The 20,642-nt window shown below is 54.3% G+C and overlaps 1 protein-coding gene across 1 annotated transcript in view; it reads right to left on the reverse strand.

Moving 5' to 3' along the window:
* Window positions 1-15,826: 15,826 nt before the first annotated feature.
* The window catches only part of SNX20 (sorting nexin 20), a 9,401-nt gene continuing 4,585 nt past the window's right edge, over window positions 15,827-20,642 (reverse strand). The window contains exons 4-6 of the mRNA XM_021711809.1: window positions 20,326-20,409; window positions 17,593-17,664; window positions 15,827-15,886 (exon numbers count right to left, since the gene is read on the reverse strand). Coding sequence (XP_021567484.1) covers window positions 15,827-15,886; window positions 17,593-17,664; window positions 20,326-20,409 — 216 coding nt within the window. The remainder of the gene's footprint in view (window positions 15,887-17,592; window positions 17,665-20,325; window positions 20,410-20,642) is intronic.

Genomic DNA, 20,642 nt, shown 5'->3' on the forward strand with positions numbered 1-20,642 from the left:
CATCCCCTGGGACCTCAGTTAGTCCATGGCCTCTGTGACCATCCCCAGGTTTCTACAAGGAGTTCCAAGTACATGCCTCCAAGTAAACTCACTGTTTTCCCCCGAAACGTGTTCTCATCTCAGCAGCCGGCAAGACAGGCCACCAAGCAGCTCCCACCAGAAGCGCAGGGTCATTCCTTACTCTGCCGTCTCCATTGCCACTAATCCAGTCACCTCAACTCACTGGTTCGACAGCCTAAAGAGATGTCTTCCTTGCCTGGCTGCTCCATTCCCCTACCCCCGCCAGGACCAGCACCTCCTCCAGCCTTGCTCTCTCCCACAGGTCCCCACACTGCAGACAGAAAGCCCCTCCGAAGCACACGTCTGACCATGCTACTTCCTGCCACAAACCCATCCTGTGCCCTCTGGGCAGGGGCCCAGCTCCCAACCAGGCAGGACCCTCAGTGGGCTGCCCCCGCCCACTTCCTGCCTCCACTCTCACCAATTCTCACCTGCTCTGCCCGGCTGTACCACACTTCCTGACAACCCCTAAGCCACGAGGCCTCTCCTTCCGTTCCAACCCAGAAGACACCACTCCTTCTCCCTGAGGTGATGATGCTTCGTGCCCCTCACCCAGCTACCCCTGGGCTGAGCCTGGGCTCCCTAAGGGGCAGCCTGAGACAAGGACTTGGGGACAGATCGATATGGGGCAGAGTGATGCCTGGGAGAGGAGCGAGGGGGCAGGAGAGTGTGATGGCAGGTGACCAAGTGCCATGAGCGTGTGCCGCCGAGGTCACCACTGTAGAACCAGGAGAGAGTGCTCCTGGTGTCCGCCTGCCAGACAAAGGCAGAGCATGTTACCACCGGGTCCCGGCCTTTTACTTTAGAGTGGCTCTCAGGGTGTTGACGCCCCCTTACCTTCTGTGGGACTGGAGACATTTCTGGGGCTGGGCAGAAAGACCAGACGCAATTTTGTGGGACTCAGTGAGTGCACTTGCTGCACCGGCCTCAGCAGCTGCAGCTGGAACTTCAGGTGGCCGTGGGTCCATGGTGCCTCTGCCCCCTCTGCCTTCCAGATCAGGCTCCTCCAGGAAGCCCTCCCTGACCCCCAGCCAGGGGCCTCATATCACAACTGCTCATTGGTCTTCCCGCCTGGCTGTAAACTCCTTATGGCATACATGAGACAGGTGATGGGCTTATGATCAGGCTGTGGAAACACAGTTGGCACAGAGGGAAGAGAGTGGTAGAGACCTGCAAGAGAGAAAGCTGTCAAGGGGCTTGTACAGGCCAATGGGCTTGCCAGCCAGTGGAGGTAGGCTGGGGAGGCAGTCGCTTCCATGCAGGGGGCCCTTGGAGATGCCACAGTGCCAAAGTCCTACCAGAGGCAAAGCAGCTTTTTAGGCAAAGTACTGTCCACAGCATCCTCCCAGCAACTTCAGGAGATGAATTTTCTGCTATGTCCATTTACTCACAAGGTGGGTAAGGCTGGGAGGCTGTGTAATTTGTCTGCTCACAAATGCTGTGGAACACGCAGGAGGCCCTCAGTGGCTTCTGTCTCATGGCCGAGGATGGGTGTGTGGAGACGGTGGAGGATGGGTGGGCCTGCCCATTGCAGTCAGCCAAGCCTCACACACCCACCGGAGGGGGGTTTCAGATGCAGGGGTCAAGAACACAGAGAGCACGATGTCCTGAGAATGTGGAAGAGGCGATTAAGTTAATGAAGGATCATTGTGCTGATTTGAAAAACTATAATTAATAGGCATTAATTGCATATTTAGAAGTTGAGTGTGGTACGGCTCTGAGCCGTCGCCAAGCCATGCCATTGCAAGTGCTGCATCGAGACTGGGCCCAGATGCTCCCCAGAGCCCCTCATGAGAGCTTTGCGAGGGCCGCTGTAATGATAACAGATGCCACTCGCTGTTCTGCTCTTCCTTTAACGACAGCCTTTCTGAGATGATGCTTATCATTTGTACTTTCATCTTCAGTTAAATAGCATATGGCCCCGGTTGATTAAAGACCCCTCCTGGTTTTAATCACCAACTCGGGATCAGGTTTCCAACGGTGGCGGTGGTGGCCTTCCTGGCCCCATGGTCAGCTTTTCAGTCACATCTGCATATGGAGAGAGGGTGATGGGGTGAGGGGCTTGGAGCTGGCTCTGCCGGGTCCTGGGAAGCGGGACAGCTGCTGTGGCCCTCCTGGAATGACCTGAGCCAGGGGCAGGCCCAGGGGATGCCTTGGAGGTCAGGCAGGGCTAGCTCAAGGTGTCTTCACTGAGTTGGCTCAAGGCCAGGCCCAGCTGTGACTTGGGAGGCTCTCAGATCCCCTCCTTACAGGATGCTTGAATGCTTGAGGGGAAGTCTGCAGGCCCCCCCAGTCAGGGCTGAGGAGGGAGGCCACTGAGAGACTGGAACCATGGGGTCCGATGGTGGAGTTCAAATCCTGGCTCCACTGCCCGATGGCTGTGAGGCTTCACCCATCCCAGACTCACTTTTCTCGTTACTATCAGATGGCCTCTGTGAGTCACATTATCCCCACTGTACAGATGAGAAAACTGAGGCTCACTCGAGGGTTGAGAGCCGACAAAGCTTAGTGTGTGAGTCAGGAAGGATGGTGATGCTCACAAAAGAGGGGCACAGAAATGGGGACGGGGGACTTTGAGGAAGCTCTGCTCAATCCCCCCTTCTCTATAATGAGTCCCTTAAACATGGGGACCCTGTGTGTCCTGTTCATTATGGTGGACCCGAAGCCGAGCACAGTGCCAGTCTAAGTCAGTCCTCAACAGGGGTTGGGGAGGGAGGGAGTGATCTCATGGGAGGTGGCAGAGAGGACCGCAACTGGCAGTATCCAGCAGGCAGATGACAGGGGTCTCTCTTGGTCAGCAGCGCTCCACGGGTGTGACCCTTCCCCCTCACAGCCACAGGGGATCAGGAGGCTGCTTCAGGGCTGTGGGCTGCAAGTAGAGGTGCCTGGGTGAAGCGTTTAAGAGCCAGTTCATGCCCTCTGAGCTCTCTCTGCCCCTAAAGCCTTACCGTGAGATGGCAGAGCTCCAAGGGAGAAGCAGCCTGTTTTACTGACCCAACTCGTTCTGGACTTGGTGAGTGTGAGGACACAGTCTGGGACGGGCCAAACCCCTGGGACTCCGGGGACTACCTCCATTCAGGCTTTGTCACTGCCAAATAACCCAGCCCGCACTGGCTAATACAGGGTGGAGTGTCTGAGCTGGAGTTAGGCAGAGAGGGAAGGCTGGAGTCTGGCTCTGGCTTGTCAGTTCAGGGTCACCAGTCAAGCCTGCCCAGCATTCACAGCCCTGGGCCACCTCCTCCTCTCTGTGCACCGGGCCTGGCAGGCTGTTGCATGGGGCCTCCCTGATGGAGGAGGCCCTCAGGAGGAGGCCAAGCACATGGGCCTTGGGGGACTTGGAGTCGGCTGCCTCCCTGGCTTTGCCACGTTGCTCCGTACGGACCTGGAGGGAGAGGGACGGGGTCACCAATCAGCCTCCATAGCTGCGGAGGGTCCCGAGACACATGAACAATGTGCTGGGGTCCCCATGGCTGTCCTCAGTAGTAAACCGTTTGCTTTCTTCCCTAAGCGGGTTCAGATCATGTAGAGGTAAAGTCAGTGGTGCTCTTGCTTCTCTCAGCATCAGAGTCACCTGCAGGGCATGTCAAACCCAGACTGTTGGCCACACAGTCAGAGTTTCTGCCTCAGTAGTCTGAGGCAAGGCCTGAGAATCTGCGTTTCCAGCACGTTCCCAGGTGATGCTGTTGCTGCTGGTGCAGAGGCCACCCTTTGAGAACTGTTGGTGTGAGGCTTCCATGTCCCAGTTCTTGGAAAACCAGGCCTTCTCCCAGCAGCCTTGCCCTGGCCTTTGTGCCCTGCCTAAGCATCCTGGTCTCCATGACAGCCCCATACAGCCAGCTTCCTCCCACTGCTGCAGGGGCTCTAACCTGTCCAGGTAGCTGGGGAGGGCCATGACACCCTTCAGTTCCCTGTGACAGGCCTTCTTCCTGACTTCTAGACTGACTGGTTAGAACTACGGTCTTTGTTCCATGACACACAGCCCATCAGACTTGAAGGCAACTATAGAATCAGGACTTTCTTGGTTGTAAGTGACAGAATTCAAATTCAACCTGGCCTAAGCCTAAAAGTAGATGTATTGGCTCCTGAAAGATTCAGGAGACAGCTCTAGGGCCTTCAGGCATGGTTGGATCCAGGAGTGTGATCAACGTTGTCGGTGCTCAGTCTCCCTCTCTCCCTGCCAAAAGGTGAAGGGGTAAGTGCTAAGTGTGTGCCAGGATGAGGCAATGAAAGGAGGCGTGTCAGAAGTGCCTTGTCCCTGCGGCCTTAGTTCCTGAACCTGTAAAATGGGACTGTCAGATTCAAAGAGAGTGACCTAAGTTGCAGGATTCACAGGGCTGCAGGGACCTGTCATCAGGGCTGTCTGATGGGTAAGAAGATACCCACGCAGAGACAACTGAAAAGGTGTGGTGACCCATCCCAGGATTCTCCCTGCGGCATCCCACTTGAGTAAGCCTCAGTTTCCCCATCAGGACTTGTACCCTCTAGCAAACATTCTTCCAGTGTTGGCATGCAACAGATCTGGAAGGGGTTGCAGTTGTGCTGAGGTGTGGCTGGATGTAGAAACCGGTATGTGCCAAGTCCTGGGGGGTATTTGGGGGATGCTGTTGGGTGAGAAACCATGTTTAATTGATGAAAGGTCAAATGACCGTCTTTTGTCACAAACAAAAACTCAACAGCTTAAGCAAAAAAGGCAGTTCTCTGACACATTCAGGCGCAGCTTGATCCAGGAGCTTAAGTTCATCAGGAGCTACCTTTTCTTACTCCGTTTTTGTCCCCATTTTCTTAGTGCCTCTTGGTCAAGCTCCCAGTGGCTCTGGGCTTGCACCCCTACACTAGGCCAGCAGGAAGGGGTGTCCTTTCTCTCGGCAGCCCGTCCAACAGGGCTTGCTCCTTTTTGGTTCTGATTGGGATCCATGCCCACCGTGAAGTCAGTCACTGTGGTCAGGAGGATACAAGATTCCTACCCACCAGGTCTGAGTCACACACACAGCCCTGTGGCCAGGACGGAGTCAATACTTCCTGAGGGGTGGCCGCCCTGAAGTGAAACTGGGAAGTTCTGCTGGGAAGAGGGGACACGCCTGCAGGCGGCCCACTCAGCTGATGTCAACTGCTGGCACCAAATGATTGCCTGCCTGGGGTCCCCTCCTCTGCCCCTGCCTTGAGTCTCTACCCTTATCTCTGTTCCCTGTCCCAATCCCAAAAGCTGCCCGGTCTGAGATGCCCTGAGATTTGCCTTCCTCCCGGCGAAAGGAAGGGGGCGGAGGCCACACGCTCTCCTTAGACTTTCTGACATCTTTTGTCACCTATCAGGGAACAAGCAATTCCTTTGATCACAGCAAAAGGAGGAAGAGTATTTAAAACACGGCCTGTGAAGATTTGCTAGGCAGAAGGTGACAGAGGCAGTCGGTGGCAGATTTCAAAGCAGGAACATGACTTCCAGGCACAGGATTGCTTGTTGGAGTTGTTACAAAGGACGCGTCACACACTCATTGCAGCTTGGGCTTTCAGGTGGGCCAAGAAACCCTGGGCAGGGGCCTAGGGCGGGGACCCCTAAAGAACTTGGTCGAAGAGGGCTGGGCGGGGGTCCCCAAGGACCTTGGTAGAAGGGCCATGGGGCGGGGGTCCCTAAGGAACTTGGTGCAAGGGACCTGGGAAGGGGGTCCCCAAGGTCCTTGGTGGAAGGGGCTTGGGACAGAGGTCCCCGGGGGCCTTGGTGGAGGGCCCAGGAGGTGAGCAGCAGCCCAGACTGAGGCATTGAAGCCCAGTAGGCCGAGTGGTCAGCTGGAAGGGAGCATGGGGCAGAAGCCAGATAACTGGTGTCATCACCACCCTGTGTGTGGCTCCAGATCTGTCCCTGCCCCACTCTGTGCCTTGGTGTCCATTCTGTCCCAGGGCCCAGACCAGAACTCAGATCCCCGCTCCTTTCCCCAGACCTCCTGAATCCTCGAGATCCATCTCACTGGCCGTGTTTCAGATGCCCTCTTCCTGACAGGACACTTTTCATTTAATAAGGGACATTTATGTCTCCATGGTACGTTAATTTAAAAAAGGGACAATATCAGTTTGAAAAGCAAAACAACCCTAAAAACAGGCAAATTCTAGCTGGATCCTGCTGCCACTGCAGGCAGTGAGAGGTGGCCAGCTCCCTCCTGTCCAAGATGGAGACTGGCAACAGGAGGGGTATGCAGGAGGAGAGAAAGGGGGTCGGCATCTGATTCTGGGGTTCAGGTAGCTTAAGGGTGGATCACTGGTGGGCTGGACCGGATGAGTGGGGGGTCCCCAGAGCTGGTGGTTCAGGGGTGCCCCTGGCCAACCAGGTGTACCCGTGAGTGAGGGAGGCTTGGAGTGGGGAGGGCACCGGGAGGGTCCCTTGCAGCCTGTCCACCTCCCTCGAGCCACAGCCCCTCCTGGCTCCAGGTCTTGGCTGCCACCATTTCTGAGGTGTCTCCAGTGACCCAGGAACAGAGGCAGGGAGGGATCAGAGGGGAGGAGTAAGGGGACTCAGAATACCCACCTGCCTCGGCAGGCTTCCCCTTCTATTTCTCTGCTTAGGCTTGGGGGGTGTCCTGGCACAGCCTCTCAGGAGGCAATTTGGGGAGGGGGCAGTGTGCAGCGTCTGCCTCCCTGAAGGATGCTGTGGCACCATCCAGTCATGACTTGTTGAGGGCCTTCTGTCTGCCAGACACCGGGACAGGCTACAGATTGTGCACATCCTGGTGCAAGATGAAAATGTCAGAGCCCTGCTCAGTAGTGCTTCCAGATTTCACGACAGCGACAGCAGAGCATGAAGCTGAGCATGAACCTGTGGGATGGCGGAGGTGGTGAGCTGCGCCCCAGAGGGCCCGAGGCGGCATCCCAGGATCTGGGCAATTAAAGAAGGGAAGGGCAGGAGGTGAGGGCCTGCGGCTGACTTCAGGCTGAGAGTGTCAGGGATGGCTTCCCAAAGGAGAGCTTGGCCGAGGGACAGAACCAGCAGGAACAAAGTCCCCACCAGGAAAGGGGCCCGTGGTTCTGAGGATCCAGAGGTCGCATGAAGGCCGGACATGGAGGCTGGGGGGAAGGATTTGGATTTTGGGCTATGGGCGAGGGGAAAACCCCCAAAAGCTCTGAGCTTTGGGAGGAGATGGACAATTCATCGTTTTGAAAGACATCTCTGACAGCCGCGTGGGGTGTGGATAGGAGGAGGCAAGCTAGGAAGCTGGGACCAGTGAGGAAGTCAGTATCATTGTCAAGGGCAGAGTGGATGATGCCTGGGCCTGGGAGAGCTGGGGAGGGGCAGCAAGGGGGTGAGTGTAGGGCGTACTGGAGGCAGAACCAAAGCTCGCAAAGGCGTTCTGGGCCCAGCGTCTGTGCTTTCACCTTCCAGATGTGAATTCAGGTGCCAAGAGGGTGAGAAGGAGGAAGCAGACCCTTCTGCCATCCAACAGGGAATAGAGTGCAGAAAAGGGACCCACACGGCAAGGGTGCCCAGACATGGTGCAGGGGCCTGATAGGACAGGAACGTGACCACTGCAGATGAGGCCAATGAACTCTCACTCCATCCAGTCTTCGAAGCATCATTTATTCCACAAAATCCCAGGGTGTCAGGTGGGCACGCTCCTAGTACAACCCTTCACTTATTTGTGGGTTGAACTGTTTCCCCCAAAATACGGGTCACAGTCCTGGTACCTGTGAACGTGACCTTGCTTGGAAATAGAATCTTTGCAGATGCAATCAAGTTCATCTGAGGTCACGCCGGCTTGGAGTGGGTCCCAGACCAGTGACTGGTGTGTTTATAAGAAGAGAGAAATTGGACACAGGCACACACAGAAGGGAGAAGCCATGGAAGACAGATGCAAAGACTGGAGTGATGCAGCCACAAACCAAGGAATGCCAAGGACTGCTGGAAGCCACCAGAAGCCAGTAAGAGACATGGGACAGATTCTTCTCTAAACCCTCGGAGGGAGCACAGCCCCATCAACAGTTCAGGCTACATGGCCCCAGGAAGCTTATACCCCCTTCACATAGGGAAACTGAGGCCCAAGAGATAAGTGGAAGGGCATGCTCAAGGGCAGCCGATACTGCAACCCACCCAGACCACGTGGAATGAGGACCAGGGAAGGATGTCTTCCCTCAGAATTGCCAGGTGCTACTTCCAGAAAGAGGCAGATGGCGAAATCCAGAGATACCCAACGCGTGACTCCAGGCCAGTGCTCCTTTCCTGGCCTCTCTGGCTGCCCACTAACCTGGGGAACACTCTAGAGCATCTGATCACAACTGCAGACACCTGCGGCCTGTCCAGCACCCCAGGAGGTAAGAAGGTGGTGAAGACACCAGGGAAAGAGTGCTCTGGGAGGCAGCTTCTCTGTAGGAAGCCAGCTACACAGGGGCTGTGAAAAGAGGTGAGGGGAGAGGAGCCACAAGAGATGACCCGAAGGAACAAGGCCCAGGGTCCCAGTGGACCCCATGCTAAACATGGCAGTGCTATATGTAAATGGGGCCCTGACATTTGATGACTGGGTCTTCATGACTGGACGAGGTGCACCAAGTGCATCATTTTGAAAAATGGATGTTTAAAAAAAAGCCAGGTTTAGGACTTCCTTTTGGAATGCATGTTTTGTTTTTCTTGAACACATGGAAGGCAGGGGGACTGAGTTCAAGTCTTGGCTCTTTATTCTCGAGGCTGTTTTTCCATCCGCAAAACTACTGGACTGGGCCACCACAGCGGTTTCCAAATGGTGTTCCATGGAACCCTAGGGGCGCCCCAGGGGGGCCTAAGCTGGAGCTCCCTGACTTCCCAGCCAGCCAAGCGTGGCTGTGGTCTCTCTTAAGTGCTGGGTTTCTGCATCAGGTTACATTCTAAGAAAAGACTGGCTTTGAAAGGGTCCAAAACTTGCCCCGGAATAGCTCTGTAGTCCCTTCCAACCCAAATATCCCAAGATTCTGCTGACTGCTTCCTGCAACTGGCCTCTCATTTATCCACAGGAGCTGTCATCTGCCGCGCCTGTTGCCGCTGGACACGATCTTCATGCTGGGAACCTGGAGGACGCTGAGGGTGAGGAGGAGCTGGTGTCCAAAGTCAGGGAGGACCCTTTAGCTTCCTGGGATGGACAGGCAGGATGGCATGGTAGGCAGGGCACGGGCTCTGAGTCACATCCCAGCACTACCTCTTACAAGCCATGCCCTTGGGCTCGCCTCTAGTCCTCAGTCCTTTCATCTGTCTGGTGGGAGTGGGAATAGTGCCTACCTCAAGGGATCTGGAGGGGTTTAGTGGGCGAGGTCTGTAAGCTGCTGAGCCCAGGCCTGGCATGAGTATGCTCCACACACCAGGCATCAATGGCCTTGGTGGTGACGTTGACGTGCAGGCTGCTTGGAGCCTCAAAGAGGATCCAGGGAAGGCAGGGTACTGGAGGTCTGCTATTGGCCACACTCTGACCCTGGCAGTTCCTTTCAGGAACCCCTTCCACAAGTCCCCAGACCTCACAGCTGTCTATGGACAATGTATCAGTTAGCCATTAACGCCTAACAAACAGCCCCAAAGCTCAGCAGCTTCAAACAACGACAATTCATGATTTGAGTTCACCAATCACACGGCCAAGAGCTGGCTGATCTTGACTGAGTTCGCCCATATGTCTGGGAGCTGGCTAGCTGTCAGTTGCCTTCAGGTACTCTTGGTTTAGCTCTGTATGCCACACATCCTGTATCCTTGAAAGGACCCTGGGTATGTTTTTCTTGTGACAATGGCAGAAGCCAAGAGGCAAGTGAACACACAAGGTTCTTGAGGCCGAGTCTGGGAGCTGGCACACCATCCTTTCTGCCACATCGTCTGGACCAGAGTGAGTGTCTGGGATAGCCCAGACTCAAGGGGTGGGATCTCAACCCTGTGTGTCTAGTGAGGAGAGCCGCACAGGTATGCAGCACATGGCATGTGGAGATGGGGCGGGATGAGAAGTCGGCCTGCCCTGTGGTTTCCATACACTGTTTGTTTTGTTGAGTTGGAGTCTTACTCTGTTGCCCAGGCTGGAGTGCAGTGGCTGCACTCCACAGCCACTGCAGCCTTGAGCTGCTGGGCTCAGGTGATCCTTCTGCCTCAGCCTTCCAAGTAGCTGGAATTACAGGCACATGCTACCACGCCCAGCTTATTTTTTTTTTTAACATTTATTGTAGAGATGAGGTCTTGCTAAGTGGCCCAGGATGGTCTCAAATGCCAGAGCTCAGGCAATCCTCTCCTCGGCCTCCCAAAGTGCTGGGCTCACAGGCTTGAGCCACCGCGCCTGGCCCCCACACAGTTATTTGAATGAGGCACCTGCACACATCTTCCTCCTCACTAGCTGACTGCCATTCCTGTCTCGCTGCTGTGGGTTAGGGGACTGGATTTGGAATCAGAACACCATGCTAGCTGGGTGAGTGCAAGCATCTTGGTCCAGGCCATCCACTGGTCTGAGGCCTGATGCTTGTGTGATCATGTCCATCCCCCACCCCACCCCCTATGCCCTTGACACCACTGCAGCACTGGAGGAAGCACAGTCTGGGGACAGAGACCTCAGGTCAAATTCCAGCTCTGACCATCATGGTACTAGGTGCCTTAGAAATACAGAATTTCTATATGCTGCACCCATTCATTCTCTATTGAAATATCTTTATTATGAACTATAACACACAAAGAAAAGTGCATCAAGTTGAGTGCACAGCTTAGCAAATTATTACCAAGCAAATACCCTTGTAATCATCACCCAAGACTCAGAGCTAGAACACCACCTGAACTCCTTACGGTCCCCCTCCCAATCAAAACCTCCCAACTCCCCCAGGAGTGATAGCCACTGTCTCAGCTTTATTTAATTATTTATCTATTTATTTTAGAGACAAGGTCTTGCTCTGTCACCCAGGCTGGAGTGCAGTGGTGTGATCATAGCTCACTATAGCCTCAGCCTTCTGGGCTCAGGGATCCTCCTGCCTCAGGCTCTTTAGTAGCTGGGACTACAGGTGTGAACCACCACACCTGGCTAACTTTTTTAGTTTCTTGCAGAGATGAGGTCTCACCATGTTGCCCAAGTTGGTCTTGAACTGGCTTCAAGAAATCTTGCCTGAGCCTCCTAAAGTGCTGGATTACAGGAGTGAGCTACACTTCCCAGTCCATCTCAACTTTTATAGTAAACCTTTCTGCTTTTTTTTTCCTTTCAGAAGTTGTGATAGCTAATTGTATGTGTCAACTTGACTGGGCTATGGGGCGCCCAGACATCTGATTAAACATTATTTCTGAATGTGTCTGCTGGGAGAGATGAGCCTGTGGATTGATGCGCTGAGAGGCAGATGGCCCTCCGTCATGTAAGTGGGCATCCCCCAATCCCCAGAAAGCCTGGACAGAACAAACGGTCAGAGAAGGGTTGGATTTGCCCCTTCACCTGACTGCTTGGCCCTCAGTCTTCCGGCCCAGACTGGAATCAAAACTGTCAGCTCTCTTCTAACTCCACCACCGGCTTCCCTGGGTCTCCAACTTGCAGTCAGCAGATCCTGGGACTTGTCAGCCTCCACGATCATGCGAGCTAGTACCTCAGAATAAATCTCCGTTATACACAAATGCATAGATATATTGTATGTCCATGTCCATATCCACCTCTGCCATTGGTTTCCATGTCCACGGAACCTTCGTACAGGAGTTCTGCCATCCAGGCCAGCATCTGTCAGCCTATGGTATAGTCTGACCCACTCTTGACCTTTGTGTTACAGGGAGTCTGCAGGCTTCAGTCGCTGGTGTCTGGCTTCTGTCCCTCAATTTCCCATAAGATTCACTCACTTCACTGTGTCCAAGTGCAGCTTGTTTCCATGACTACGTCATATTCCAACTTATGAATCGGACAATTTACGTTTTTGTTTTGCTGTTTGTGGACATTTGGTTTCTAGTTGGGGCATTACTGGGATAGTCCTGCCCCGAAGTTTCGGTCGGTTTCATGCTCGCCTATCTATCTATCTACAGGGTATGTTCCTCAGCGTGGAATTGTTGGGTCCTCAGAGGGCAGTTTATGCAGCCGTAGGAGATGCCACCAGATGGTTTTTCTAAGTGGTGGCGGAGGTTTACGCTCCAACAAGCAGGGAGTGGTGTTTCTCTGTTCTCTTCCTCCTAGCCTCCTCCCTCTTCTCTTTCCTTCCATTCACTTATTCACTCAACCCATGTTTACCCAGTCTCTGGACTGGGCTCTGGGGGTCTGCTGGTGAATGACAAATTCAACGGGTGGGTCTCATGGGAGTCCTCTCACTCCTCCCCCAGTTCACTAGGAGGATGGATGGGGAGATGGGGCCTGGGAGGAGCACGGCCTCCAATCCCTCCTCCCTGAAAGCGATGTGCCACGGCTCCCCACGTCTTGGGGAAGGGTCTCTCCCCCCAGAGTGAGAGTGATTTGGTCAAGTTGGTCAAGCCCTCCCCCCCGCCCCCCACCGGCGGCTTAACCGCGGGCCGAGGGGCCGAGGGGCCGAGGGGAGCGCCCGGGTCTGGTGGGCTCCAACCCTGATTATTTTTAGGCGCCTAGTCGTGTTAAGAGCCGCGGATTCCACTTGCAGGAGGTGGAGGGCGGCGGCCTCCTTCCGCCTCCCGGGGCCTCCGGGCTGCGAGGAGCGCTTGGAGGGGCAGAAGGGAGAAGGGAGGCCTCGGACCCCGGGCGGGGGTCGCCGGGGATCCCCAGCCAACACGTGGGGCGAGCGGTGACGGAGGCGACGAAGCCTCGGCACTTTCCCAGCAGCACTCTCTCTTTCTAGCAGGACTTCAAACCCTTTCGAAGGGCCTTCCAGGGCCCTGTTTACTCCTCCCGGAGAAGCGCTCAGTTTCCCCACTGTTTCATTTCGGATTTCCCAGCCCCGCGGACGAAGCGCTCAGAGCCGCCGGGGCGGCAGCGCCATCTGCCGGCTGCATTTTAAATTGCGGGACGAGATCCTCCCTTGGTCTCTCGGGCTCGGTGGCTCAGCTTGTAATCCCGCGCTTTGGGAGGCTGAGGTGAGTGGATTGCCTGAGCCCGCAGGTTCGAGACCTGCCTGGGCAAGTTGGCCAGACCTCATCTCTACAATAAATCAAAAGAATTAGCCGGGCGTAGTAGCGCGCGCCTGTAGTTCCAGCTACTTGGAAAGTTGAGGCGGAAGGATCGCCGGAGCCCAGCAGGTCGAGGCTGCGGTGGCCGGGAGCGGCCACTCTACTCCAGTCTGGGTGACAGAGTGAGACTCAACTCAAAAGAAAAAAAAAAAAAAAAAAAGAAAGCGGCAAGGATTCAACTTTTAAACATTTCGTTTACGATGCAGAATGCCTTGCAGGCACTCCCTGGCACCATTTTCTCTCTGGGTCTTGGAAGCTCCCAGGTGCAGGAGCCCCGGGGTAAACCCATGTGCATGGGGACGTCGCAAACTGTGTTTCTGCGTCATCCTTTTGCCTCCCCAGAGCACTGAGTCCCCCAAAAGGGTCTTTGTTGCTTGTAACCAACAGGCTCTGATCACAGGACCCATGGGTTCGCATCTCACCAGGGGGAGCCCAGACTTCAACTCTTACTTTTCAAGGGCTCTTCAGGGCCCCGATCCCTTAGTGCCCAGGACCTCAAAAATCTAGAGAAATCCCAGCCCTGCCAAACGGTAGGGGCACTGGTGGGGGCCTCTGGTGGGTGAGGGCGTCCTGGGCCTCTCTCCACTGGACACAGCAGCATCTCTGCGTCATGGATCGTAACGTACTTGGTTGAATCGCTTCTGACGTCTGCTAGGCATCCCATCCCCTGTGTCCTGTCCCCTCTCCGATGCCAGAGAGTCATAATGGCCTTTGCTTACCCACAGCAACAATACCTAGGGAGTGCCCCCAAAGTCCTATGTCCCAGTTCCTCACTCTGGGTCTTCCTGGGGTGGGGTGGGGGGACAGCCACTGAGGGTCAGTTCACGGGAACGTGTATTTATGAGTTCTAAGCTGTGCAGATGTCACCTCAGGATATAGACAGTTGAGAAGCCCACCCTAGAGCAGCTGGGGCAGGATGGGTGCCTTCCTCCCTGAGGCCGCCCTGGCACCGCAGAATCAGGTGGGACTGGCCCAACATGGCAGCTCTCAAGAAGGACACACGACCAGTCTGTGTACCCACCGCCTGTTGTGTCTCTGTTAGTCCCTCTGTCTCTTCCTTTCACATTTGTGCACATAAAACATACTGCTGTCTCCCCGCCAAAAATAAAAAAGTAAATAAATAAACATATAGTTTAAAATGCCAACAGCCAATGTTGTGGAAGGCTCCGGGAAGTGGGCACCTCTCACACTTAGCTGGTGAGGGAGTGAGTACAGTCTTTCTGGAGAGAGAGAAACTGAGTAGTCTCAAAATCATTTAGAGTGTTTATGATTCATAAATGTATACAATTTTTATTAATTAAAAAATAAGATTTTAAAAAGAGTCAAAAAATGTTTATGATTCAGAAATGCCACTGTTAGGAACTTCCATAAGCGTGCACAAAGACCAAAAAAGCCATGGGTCAAAGTGTTTGCCACATGTTGCCTAATACTTTTAGGACAATTTGCAACATTATGGGATGGTTAAAATAACTATGGCATATACATTAGAATACAGTGAAGCTGTGGAAAAATGATGTGGACAAATATGATATAGTATAGAGAAATCATCATATAGTTACAATTCACCAAGGAGATTGCAAAACAACATGCTAGTAATGGCTTCTGCCCATGACCTTGAGAGCCAACCGGTAAGGGCAATGGGGTGGAGGGTTCCCTCCCTGGACTCCTAGGGAAAGCCATGTGGGCATCTCCTCCATGTCTCAGAGATCAGACTCCCGTGGGGGAGTTCTCCCTTTGGGACTACTGAGGCTGCTGCAGCCATCATGACACCACAAGGAGAGAGCTTTGAAAGTGAAGGCAAAGCAGAGAAGAGCAGAACCAAGAGGCAGAGAGAGCGAGCGTGAGCGAGAGCCAGGGTGGTGCACATGAGTCCTTGGGGTCAACGTGGCCTAAAGCTAGTGAGAACCTGACTTTTAAGATGAGAGATTCCTTCTTCGTCAGGTTAGCTTGGGTCTTTGTTGCTTGTAACCAAGAGGCAGTGCATGCTCCAAATCCAGGCTCCCAGCTTGTTCACTTTGCACTGAGGCTGAGACCAGGAATGGGTAGTGCGTAGAGGCTTGCAAGCCTCTCCATAAGTGCCCGGAATGCATCCTTTCCACTGGCAGAGCTGGGGACACATGGGGGTGAGTGCATCCTGGGCCTGGCCCCCTTCTGGGTTCAGACACGAGGACCCAGGGAGAAAGAAAGTTCTTGATTCAGAGCTGGGCACCACTTTCCTCCGCTCAAAGTTCTCACCTCCCTCACTGCTTTGCATCCTTGCGACTTCTTTGAACAGCCCCTCCTCTGAGAAGCCTTCCCTGATCAGTTGGCCAAGAGATACCCTTCTGTTCCAGTTTCCATTTGCTCTGTGATGGGCCCCTTGATGGGTCACCTCTATGAGGGTGAGGAGCAGGTCTGTCCTGGTCACTGCTGTGTCCCCAGTGCCTCGTGGGGTCTGGGACACAGTGGGAGTGCCTTGGATCTCTGGTTACTGAGAAAGTGAGTAGGCAGAAGTTAGCTAGTGAGAGGGCCGACTCTGTGTGCTGCTTGGGACAGGGGGTTTGGTGCAGGGCCTCTTTGGGGAAAGGCGTTTTATTGCTTTTTTCAGGGGTGCACAGCCAGATGGGGGGTGGAACCCACCAGGGCACATGCTGCAGGTTCAGGCTCTGACCAGCCCACAATACTCCCTGCATGTGGGTCTTACCAGATATCAGGGTGTGAGATCAGACGCTAGAGCCTGGGGTTGAGGGTGAGCTTGTCAAAGCTGACACCAGGCCTTCGGCTTCTGAGCTACAGGACAAGCAGGGCTGAGCACAGGGCATGAGGGCCAGAAGTCGGGGCCACAGGCATTAGCTATAGGGAGCGAAGTCTCCAGTGTGCTTGGGCAAGACCCCAGATAGCCACAGACATCGGATGGTCTCGCTTCCTCTTGCAGTACTTTCCAGTCCTTCTAAATAAATCAAAGAGGAGCCTCAGCTGGGTGATAGCAGGGCTCTAACACATGCTTCTCTCTTTCTCCTAACAAAAGTCCATCAACAGCCTCAAACTCCGGGCCTGTCTCAGGGCCTGGTGAGGTGTAGTAACAGCGAGAGGTTTCATTGTGTTTATTTCCATAGCTGCCTTCTAATTATAGCCAGTGATTCTGGCTTTCCATTTAGGGTAGTAATAGGAGGTTTCTTTTTCAAGTAGCTTTGCATCAGTAAAAGGAGACGGCTACAAGGAAAATGGCAAGTAGACCATAGAACAGGCGGCGACGGACTGGGCACAGGGAGGGGGCATGTTGCGATGCAGGGCGTTCTGGAAAGCAGTTGGTGCATTTGCACAGGGGCAGCCTAGCTTTTGAGCAAGGCCTGCTGAGACCCCCCCCCACCAGCAGGTGGACTGGTTTTGCTGCTCCCAAGCAGAGATGCAGCTGGGGGAAGACCAGCTAGGGGGCAGAGCTAAGGGCATGGTAGGCCTGGGAGTCACTGCCCACCCCGAACGGTGCCTCCCAGCTCCTGCCCTGGCCTCAGCACTGACCCTGCACCCCCAGGTCCGGCTGGGTGACCCCCAGGGCTTTCTGGAATTTGAACCCAGGACGATTCTATTTGTGCTGCCTGTCTGGTCCTGGTGCTGTCCTTGTCTCATGATGTGGCCTTAAATCGGTCACCTCTCCTGGCCTCAGTTTCCCCATCTGTAAACAGAGGTGAGTGAAATTATCTTTAAGGACCCTTGCAGGTGAGAGGACCAGGGACATGAGCCCTCCCCTCTCCTCCACATCCCCCAGTGTGAGTCTCAGTGAGGAAAGGGGGGCTTGGGACAATCAGGCCTGGACTTAACTTCCTGCTCTGCCAATTGTTGGCTGTGTGACCTTGGGCAAATCTTAGCCCTCAGGGAGTCTGTATCCTTGCTGAGGGAAGCCTGGTCACACTGCGGGGTCCCCCGAGGCCCGGGCAGTTGCTCACAGAGCTTGTTTTCAGTTATGGTCCCACCAGGTACGAGACCTGCTAGCCATCTCTCAAGGATGCCCACTCCTAGTCGAAAGGGGAGACCACAGGACTCTCTCACAGCCGGCCGTGGAGCTGCTACAGGAGCAGAGATTCTCCAGATGAGCCCCCTCAGGCCGAGGGCCAACTGCCCAGAACAGGTTTGCAGGTGTGGCTGTGAGGCCGGCGTGGTCCTCCCTCCAAGATCCCTGATGGGTGCCTCTGTGGAAGTTGGCCTGGGTGGGAGGAATCCAGGGCCACAGACTCTGTGGATGGTTTCTATCAAGGCAACGGCAGTCACTTCAACGCAGGGCTTCCCAAGCCTCAAGGTACACAGATAGGACTCTCCTGGGAGGTGTGGGTCTTGTTAACATGCAGACTCTGATTCAGCAGGTCTGAGGCGGGCCTGACCTTTGTATTTATAACAAGGCCCTGCACTGAGGACATGGGCCCACATTCTAAAGTCCCCTGGAAACAAGGACTAATGCAGGTTGGGTGGGAGAGGGCCCTGGCAAACAAGGAAGTGGGTACCTGATGGGGCTGCTGCTGTGGGCTAAGGAAAGCTTCCAGGAGGAGGGGACTCAAGGAATTCAAGGACTTGCTCTAGGAACCCAAGAACTGAGTGGTCGTCTGACTTATGCAGAACATGGGAGATACCAAGAGGAGACGGCTGTGGTGGGTCACCCGGCCCATCAGATAGCCCATAGTGTACAAAGACTGGGCATGGCCAGAGGAAACTCCAAAGGACCCACAGGCCAGGGCGGTCAGAAGCTCTAGGGAGGGCAGCATTGAGTGTCATCGGGAAGAGGACCGATGACAGTCCTGAAGCTGCCCTGTATGGTCAGTCCCTTTTTCAAGAAACCAGAGTAAGTCCATGACCTGTGTGCTGTGTGGGGAGCCAGCCCCTGGGAGGCACTGATGGGGAGCCCCATGTGATCTGTAGGTCTCTTCTACCTCATGTAGGCATTTTCTTTCTGTGCACGCCACACACATGCACACACACACACCATGTATGTGATTCTTTTTTTTGTTTGAGTTGGAGTCTCACTCTGTCGCCCAGTCTGGAGTGCAGTGGCCGCTCCCAGCCACCACAGCCTCGACCTGCTGGGCTCCAGCGATCCTTCTGCCTCAGCCTTCCAAGTAGCTGGAACTACAGGTGCGTGCTACCACGCCTGGCTAATTTTTGATTTATTGTAGAGATGAGGTCTCACCAAGTTGCCCGGGCGGGTCTCGAACCTGCGGGCTCAGGCAATCCACTCACCTCAGCCTCCCAAGGCGCGGGATTACAGCCTGAGCCACCGAGCCTGGCATGTATGTGATTCTTAGATGCACCCCCCCCACATCAAGGCACCTCTGAACTCAGTGGCATCTTATGTCCCTTTCTGGCCTGGCTTGATGCTGACTTCCTTCAGCCCCAGGAAGACCCGAAGACCCCCAGGTCTTCAGGTACCTGGCACACCTCCATCTGAGATCCCTGACCCTGCCCTTTACTCCTGAGGAGTTTGGGGATGCCGTGTATATCCAGCCCCCACACATGCCTTAGCACCAGCTTGCAGTTCAGATTCTCAGAGAAGCCTCAACCCCCTCGGCCCTGTGCCAAGTCTGCTTCATGGACGTCTCCTCAGTGTTCCCTTCTGCACAATAGGCTTATTCAGCATTAACCCCCACACTGAGGGTCTCATTCTTTGGTTTTTGAGTTTTGTTTTTATTTGCTGGAATCTCACATTAAACTCCCTATGTTGAACATTTTTTTCTTTCTTAGGAAATGTTTGGCCCATCTTACAGTTGACAGCATTTTAGTTTTAAAGACATAGGCCAGGTGTGGTGGCTCCACCTGTAATCTTGGCACTGTAGGAGGCTGAGGCAAGAAGACTGCTTAAGTCCAGGAGTTTGAGACCAGCCTGGGTAACGTAGAGAGACTTCATCTCTACTAAAATAAAATTAAAAAAAAAAAAATAGCCAGGCGTGGTGGAGCAGGTCTGTAGTCCCAGCTACTTGGTAGGCTGAGGTGGGAGGATCGCCTGAGCCCAGGAGGTTGAGGCCACGGTGAGCTGTGATCATGCCACTGCACTCCAGCCTGGGTGATGGAAAGACCCTGATTCAAAAAAAAAAAAAAAAAAAAAAGAAGGGAAGAAATAACACAATCAGTATGATCTTCTTCACCGTTACAAATAGTCACAGCTCTTCGATTTTTCCCGTTAACACTTTGATTTTCCAAATGCTCAGCTTTTCCAGAAGTCTACTATCTCCCAGTTGAAGTGTCTTTCCTTCAGACTAAATGGAGAAGTTGATGGGTATCTTTGTTCAAAGGCTAGTCTGTTTCTATTCTCCAGGACAGAGCCTGATGGGACCCCTACAGCTTTACCACAAGGTGTCGCTGTTGAACAGAGTCTGGTGCAGTCTAGCGACTGTGATGCCTTGCTGGGTGGAACCCTGCCCTTAAGTGGTACCTCGCATTACGGTTCCCAAGTTACCCCTCATCTCCCCTGTCCCCACAATACAGTTGTACCAAATTACTGGTCTTCACTTCACCCTAATAAGCCTCTTTCGAAGCTTCCAGCCTCAAACATACATTGGGCCCAAACCAACCTGTACCATCAGCTACAGGTTCTGTGTTGAAGCTAAGTCATTGGTCCAGACTCCCCTCACTGAGACTGGCTGCATCCTTTCCTGACAGCAGACCTCTGTCAAGGGCATCCCAACCTATCAGAGAGGTTCCAAGAACATGGACCCTTAAAAGGGGAGTCTCTTTTCTACCTGGAGGCCCCACTGAGTATCTTGGTTCACCTCCCTCCAGGGCTATGCCTGCATGACCCAGGGAAGCCACTCAAGGAACAGCCATCTTATAAATCGAAATCCACCCCTGGACAATGTGTCATCCCAGCCAGATAAATTACTGGCAATCTCCCTTGCTAAAAATGCCTCTATCATAGAATCTCACGCCATTGTTACTTTCTAGCCCAGTGTCCTCCTACCCTTCAATGGAAGATGTACAACTCCCTCCCCCGTGTGTGTGTGTGTGTGTCCGTGGAGGGAGAAAAAGAGAGGCTGTTCTTGAGGGCAGTATGTGAGCTTTGTTTTGCTGAGTTGGGTCCACATGTTTGTGGAGAAAGGCTGGAATATTCGCCTAATGTTAGGATAAAGGACAGGAATGCTTGCAAGCACTGCCGAAGCGGAAAGAGCAGAGAGGGCAGACTCAGAACAGCTGAGAGGGCTGTCTGCGAGGAAGCAGATTCACCTCTGTCTAGAATGTGTGTCACACACCTTCCCTCCAGCTCCCCGCAAAAGCCCCGGGAAGGTGGACGCTCCTCTCCGATGCCGCTTTGGCAGCCGGGCCATGAAGTGGCTCTGGAATCAAGGAGGCAGAGGCAGGGGCTTCCGAGGAGTCCAGGGGCACCTCTGCTCAGTATGGATGGGGAAGCGAGGACCCGAGGCGGGGCCTGTCCAGAGTCCCCCAGTGGCTCCTCCCCGTCGAGGAACCCCAGCCGCCCGGCGGGCGCCAGCGACCCGGTCCGCAGCTTCCCTGCCGGGCCCCGGGCGGGCTCAGGACAGGTACTCCCGGACGGTGAGCTCCTTCAGGC

The sequence above is a fragment of the Carlito syrichta genome, unplaced genomic scaffold (genome assembly GCF_000164805.1).
Source record: "Carlito syrichta isolate Samal-C Ts95f unplaced genomic scaffold, Tarsius_syrichta-2.0.1 Scaffold302608, whole genome shotgun sequence".
Lineage (NCBI taxonomy): Eukaryota > Metazoa > Chordata > Mammalia > Primates > Tarsiidae > Carlito > Carlito syrichta.